Source organism: Belonocnema kinseyi, chromosome 2 (assembly GCF_010883055.1).
Source record: "Belonocnema kinseyi isolate 2016_QV_RU_SX_M_011 chromosome 2, B_treatae_v1, whole genome shotgun sequence".
NCBI lineage: Eukaryota > Metazoa > Arthropoda > Insecta > Hymenoptera > Cynipidae > Belonocnema > Belonocnema kinseyi.
The window spans coordinates 43,534,456-43,541,523 of NC_046658.1; the positions used below are offsets into that span (position 1 = coordinate 43,534,456).

At 34.8% G+C, this 7,068-nt stretch overlaps 1 protein-coding gene across 4 annotated transcripts in view; it reads left to right on the forward strand.

Moving 5' to 3' along the window:
• The window catches only part of LOC117167687, a 179,145-nt gene that overhangs the window by 137,471 nt on the left and 34,606 nt on the right, over positions 1-7,068 (forward strand). For all 4 annotated transcript variants that reach the window (XM_033352809.1, XM_033352810.1, XM_033352807.1 and 1 more), the window contains one exon: positions 4,621-4,846. In XM_033352809.1, coding sequence (XP_033208700.1) covers positions 4,621-4,846 — 226 coding nt within the window. The remainder of the gene's footprint in view (positions 1-4,620; positions 4,847-7,068) is intronic.

Genomic DNA, 7,068 nt, shown 5'->3' on the forward strand with positions numbered 1-7,068 from the left:
AAGAAGAAAAAACCGCTTTATCATCACGACAATGCGCCTGTTCATTCATGCTTATTTGCACAAGCAAAATTGCATGAAATCGGCTTCGAATTGGTTCCTCAGCCACCGTATTCCCCAGACCTGGCCCCAGCGACTATTACTTATTCCCTAACCTGAAGAGATGGCTCACCGGTAAGCGTTTTTACTCAAATGAAGAGCTCATATAGTAGCTGAAACTGAGTACTTTTCGGACGGTATCAAAAAGTTAGAAAATCGTTGGACTCGCTGTATCGACCTCAAAGGAGAGTATGTTGAAAAATAAAACCGAATTTGCCAAAAAAACGTCTCCGTGTTTCATTTTTCAGGGACTTATCAGACTGTCTAGTATATCGTAATCATCACATTATAATAGCGTAAAATCATGATATTGTACATTGCAAGATTTTTAATTATATTATTATTTTATTTTATTATATATACGAGGGTTCTAGTTGTGGCCAAGCGATATTAGTGCAGTATAATATCCTTAAAAGCTCCGGAACCTGCTTGTACGTTATCATAGTGCGCTTTATTTCAATGCAGAGGCTTTGCGATATCATTGTGCGATATCTTTTTCTCCGTGTAGAGCTTTCAAAAATTAACGTTTTTGTTCTCTTGCCTTTTTTCATATCGCGCATTGTTTGGCTTAGAATGTTTAGTTTTATTTGTTTCTTTGGATTTTTAATAACTATAACTCTGTTAAATTAAATTAAGTTGCAAGGAAAAAGAAATTTACATGAAGTTGGCTTGATAACAGCTTGAAGTCAGACTAGAAAAGGTAAGAAGCAGCAAAAGATTATTTTAGCTTTGTTCTGCATCACTGTGTATCTTGAACAAGAAAAATATCATATAATGCAATTTACCTTAACATGCACTGAAAAAGGGTTTATTTTATTTAAGTAGACAAATTTTTAAATACAGTTTATTTAGTTTAAACTGGTTTTTATTTGAATTAACAATCTTGCCCTTAATTAATACAAGTTATATTTGATGATTCAAAAAACATTTATTGAAATTGAAAAATGACTGTTTAAAATGAACAAACGTTTTGTTTAACCTTTCGTATATCATAGAAATACTATATTTGTCTTTAACAAAGAATTTGTGTTATTTAAAGAATTTTTGTGTGGAACAAATGGAATTTGTTTAAATCAAATATAATTGGATAATATACAAGTATATGATTTTTTGAATTACACAATGTATATGCCAACCAATTTGTTGTTTGAATTAAACAGAAATTTTTTTCAATGCATTAGGTAGAATAGAAAGTAAAACAAAATGCAGATAAGAGGAAAAACATTTTGTATAGCTAAGCTGTCGGCATTTCCGAAAATAATAATATTAATAAAAATAATAATTCGGATGTTTTCAAGTAAAGACTCAAATTTGAAGGATTAAAGTAACATTGCTACATTTTAAATTATTTCTCGTCTCTCAATCTTTATGAAATTAGAATTTCGAATTAAAAAGAAAACTCAATAGCTGACTCACTTATAGTTACTTCAATTATAATTCTACTAAATTCAATTGAATGTGTTCCGTTATATAGATTCTTTTAAATTCACTGGAACTATTTCGAATTCTTGGTAGTCTTACATTCAAATGTACGTTCAAGTAGCTAGGCATAAACTCCTTGAAATTACATATATTATGAACCAAAGGCACTAGTTGTGAGATGAATCTTGACTCGACAAGAGCCCAGATGCCAAGTCATTTCGAGCGCGGATAGCACTTGGATGGGTGACCATCGGCGACGTATGACCGGATTGTGTATATTCCCTTCGTTTTAATTAATGTCGAGCGGGAGGTGTGACGCCGAAGATGGTGGTGTGTTTAATGAATGGGTACAGGGTAGTGGAATGTCTGCCTTTAAACTCTACTGTCGAAAAACCGGTTGAACTTGGCAGATGATTTTCTGAAGTTTTTCGCAGCCCTGGCCAAATGTTCAGGCAAATGTGAGTACTTGTGAATAAAGTCGGATGGAGCCGCGGCTTATCACTGGTTGTGATTAAATTCATAAAGTGATCCTAAGCCCACCTAAGTAAAATACAATTTTTCACAGGACCATGCCCAGTGAAATGGAGTCGTCTCGCGGTATATGCATTCATGCTAAGTAGCCAAGGGACTAAGGGACTTAAATGATAGTTTAGCCGAGGTTTTAAAATAAAAAGACATAATACAATAGGTTAAAACCGCCGTACTGCGGGACTTAAATTAACTAGCCTTACAAGACAATAACAAGACATATATTATACGTGGCTTTTGGCTCAATTATACATGGATGAAGGTTGTCCTACTATATGTAATACAAATATATTTGTATATTGCTTGGTTGGTAATCTGCTGTATTTTGAGCTGTTATTAATTTGTCAAAAAAATTCTTTCAAAATTTTGTATACATATTCAATTAACCATGCATGATACCAGACAATTAAAAAATAACAAAATAAATCTGAAAGGTGTAATATCTAAATTCCAGTGACTTCGCTAACAGCTTCAACTGCCTACCTCGCCCTGCTTCTCCTGTGCTTCCAGAAACAGGTGCAACTCTCAAGAAGAATCTTTCAAATTATAATCAGCACAGGAATCGCGAATTTTATCATCTCCAACCGCGAGCAGATTATAGTCGTTCTGCGTTGTTACGCGTGTTCAAAGAGACAAGTGCAGAATACACTCGAACAACGTTGAGTATCTTTGCACAGAATCTATCTACAATTTATCCTTCTTCTTTTACAACTGTACCGTATTACTAGGGGCGCCATTGTGTATTACCGCTACTATTTGCATGATTAAGAAAGTGGTAGCTGCAGAAGAAGAGCTGAGCCCAGCTAACAGTTTCTCCTTCTTTTTGCCATGCGGGTGTGTTTTGTACATACATAACCGCCCACAGGCATTTAATGTGCGAATTAGGAGAAAGAAACCGATTCATTGGCGGTAGGCATGCGGAAGACTCAGAGCCAATATCCCGCAGAATTAGTTTTTCATCGTATCCTCGACAATCAAAGTGAAAAGAACGAAAACGACGAGAAAAAGAACCCCCATGGGAACAACCTGGAGCATAAAAAATTAAAGAAAAAAAGCAACGAGTTTCTTCGTCTGAACTAGACAATAGTTTGGGGTAGGATTATTTTAGAACTTTTGGAAAATCCTGAAAAATTTCATAAGTTCCACTCCCCTCCTAATTATAAACTTGAGGCATTTAAAAAATTTTATCGACTCCAACAAGAAAGTTGCCTTGAATTGGAAGCTTGGATTAACGACCACTAGTTCATAATCGGAGTAACTTCGCAATGTCGGTTTACGAGCTTCAGCATTCGTGCGAATCGGAAGAGACGAAGAGGTCGAAGCACTCGCGAAGTAGCCTCTCATTTATTTTCTCAGACCCTGACCTCTCCCACGTTAAACACTCGGGCCAACGCCAACCCAAGGTGGACCGCCCGGATCGTCGAGCCGTTGCGTTGCTTCAAGAGGGAAACGCTCATCAACGGGAAGAGTAGGCGGGATGTAGACTTATAGAGGAAGATTCGCAAGTCTAGAAAATAAATATGAACCTGAATAGTAGGAAAAAGTGGATGCACAACTCGCGCGGGACAAACGATTTACGAGTTCATTCCCTACTGAGTCGATGAATAAATTGCCCGCAGAAAGAGAATCAGTTGAGTCAGCGAATTATTCAAAAGAGAAAAAATTCTCATCAGCACATGGTTGACGCTATCAGTGTCTGTAAAGAGCTGCGAAAAGCTCCGACATATGCAACAAAGAAACTCAGGGGTATTTTGTTGATCTTTTTGTGTTGCAGAATCTTCCTTTTCATTCTTTTCACTTTTATTCTCGAGGAAAAGGAGGAATGCTCATTCGCTGATAAAATATTGTTGCCATCATAAAATATTGTTCTTTTTTTGTAGATGTAAGCATAAAAATCGAATCGCTTATTACATATGTTAATAGTAATTTTTATAGTTAACAAAATAATAATGAGTATATAGAAAGGAAAATTCACATTATTGTGAATATAACAAATATAGTTTGTCAAATACTCATTACTGATGGTTATTTTCGTAATATAGTTAGAGTTAGAAACATTCATCAAAAGTAGTCGCATAGGTTTATAATATAAAACTATACAGCTTTTCACTTTCTTCAAATTTGAAGCATATTATTACAGTATAAATTATAATTTACTATTTTAATTCATCCACCATTTATATTGAATGACTATCGATTCGAAAGAATGATATATCATACACATGAAGATGTAGTATTAATATTAGAGTTAGAGATTTACGTTCATATCTTGGTTTAAATTTACCCTAAAACCAATAGTTCAAGAAGAAATTATTATTCTCATTATTTTTCTTAAAGTTCCTCCAAGTTGAGCGTTTTGGCGTTTTTGGTTATATTATATCAATGGACGTATATACGGAATACATTCTTAGTTTTTTCCAGATTTGCGAGTGGCGTAGAGAGCGAATATTAAATAAGAGAAAAGTTTACATTCGTCATTAGAAAGACTACTTTCCACTTTCTGGAAAAGAGCAATCGTTCATGTCTCCCTTGCCTTGTAATAGTTGTAATAACTGAGGTGTTGTTTATGTGCAGGTGGTGTACGTCGGTGAAGGCGCAGCATACGTACCAGTACCTTCCTTGAAGGCTAGACCTTTGAGTCCCAATCTGCAGGCTCTGCAAACACTACAAGGTCTCCAGGGTCTCGCAGGTGGTGGTGGCGGAGGAACAGGACTAGCATCCGACGAGGAGTGGAGAAGACATCCGGAAACTTGGGATCGTGAACATAGGAGATACAGGCCTAACACCACCAGAGTGCAGCGTGAGTTCTCTTCTTTGATTTAATTCCTTCTCGATTCTAAGCCGGCGGAATTACCTGATAGAGCAAGTTCCTAGGGAACATTGCAGCAAAAAGAAAACATGCAGAGACAACACGATTTAATTAGTAATCTCGAACTTGGATTCTAGCCCTTTTTATATCCACGAGCCTCCACCGAAAGAAATTCTTCCTCGTAGTGTTTTTGTTTTTTAAACATATTTCTTTCTCAATAATAAATTATTCAGTCAACTTCAAAAAAGCATTAGCATCCTTGTGGGTGTGAGGACGTCCTCATCATTAACATAACTTCATTCCATCGTTCCTTGTCATTCTCTAATTAGAATCAAAAAGTGAAATCGCCACCTTGTGAAAAGTTAGATAAACATCACTTCCCAAAGCAAGAATAAATTTCACCTGTAAGTAGAATCCTGCAGTTTATGTTTATAAACAGGCAATCCGTCAACGATAGTTTTTCATTTGCAAACTTCACAAACTGTACTGCCGAAAATACGAAAGAATGTTCACTCAGGAAAACATGCTCGAGAACGCTAGTCTATCTCTCTTATTTTTCAAATTATTTTCTACTCAGGACTTTTCTTTAATCTGACCATTCGTAATCGGGGGTAATCAGTGGAATTCATGGCAATCAATTACCCGTAATGAAAAGCCCCTTGAGCAAATGGAGGAATTAGCGAGTGGTTTACCAACACTGGATTCTAATGTAGACCAATTTTTGTATTTCGCTGTCTCATAAAGGGAGATTTGTAATTATCTAGATTTCCAAAATCTACTTTTTTTACATATTTCGATATAATGAGTTCAATTTTTGTTAATGTCCGTTTGTGCGTGTGTGTGTGTAACTTTATTTTGTTTAACATATTTTGAAAAGCAAAAGACCTATGATCATGGAATTCGGACGAATTGTAGCTCCGACTGATGTCCTGTTCTGATAAGATTTTGAGCTAGATCTTCCGATAAGATTTGCTTTTTTTAAAGTTTAGACATCCAAATACATCTATATTAAATCTGATGTAATTGTTCGCCTCTTTAAGATATATCGATCTACCTATTGTGGGTACTTTTAGAACCTGCTAGTACCGACTTATGAATTTTCAAAAAATGGTTTTATTTTTCTATTTATATGAGAAAAACTCTGTTGAAATTATTAATACTACAGTATTAGATTTGATATGTTCATCCGCATCATCCACACTCAGAAAAATCTTTGTTTGAACCAAACAAAAAAATTTATTTAAATTCATATCATTGAAAGAAACAGATTGTTTTCTTTACTTAAAAAAAGTTTATTGAATTTTAAGATATGGAAAACGTTTGCAATATTGATTGAAAAAAAATTTATTTACTACAATTTGTTTTATTTATAGAACAAATTTTATTTTATTTAATAATGCATTTGTTGATAATATGTTTATTTAAAGTCATACAAATATTTATTTGATTCAAACAAAAATAACAATGCAAAGCAGTGCTATAAAGTTCCGTTAGACGTTCTAAGGCGCTGCGGACCGGATTCCTTGCGGTACTAACCTAAAACCTTAATCGATTGATCCTTTGATAGATTTGATGGCATTGGTCTTTTTCGGTGTTGTGTGATTTTGACGGTTCTGATTTACTGGAAAACTTAAAATTAATTATAAAATGGAAGCGATAGCTCTAGTTTCGGAACTGCAGTCAAACCTGAATTTAATGTCAATTTTTAGACTGATTGTAACATAAAATCGAGGCTGTCAGTCCGGGGCGTATGGACCGTTTCCGGTGGATTTTACTGTGTGATAAAAATATTTTGAAAATATTTTTTTTTTGTATGGAGACAAGGGTAAACTAAATATTTAATAAAAATGCGGAAGAAATTGTGTTGTTACTCATTAAAATAAATATGTTTTCCTGCTTACGTACTTAAAACGCTTGCGGCCGTTACGCATTTCGTTTAGAAAGAGAGCTTTCTCTTGAATATTCGGTCCGTATACTAAATTACCTCTGTCTTGCACTTGCTTAAACCATTCGAAGACAGGAGTATTCAAAAACAAATGAGTATTTTCACCAAAACACACCATGATGACGCCGTTTCATAACCAGACATACAAAGAAATTATTTCACAGAAAATCACTTACTTTTATAAATATTAGACTAACTATTCACGAAAAACATCATTTTCACTACTCTCACATAAACACTTGATAGTTGAAGGTTGGAACTTCGGTAT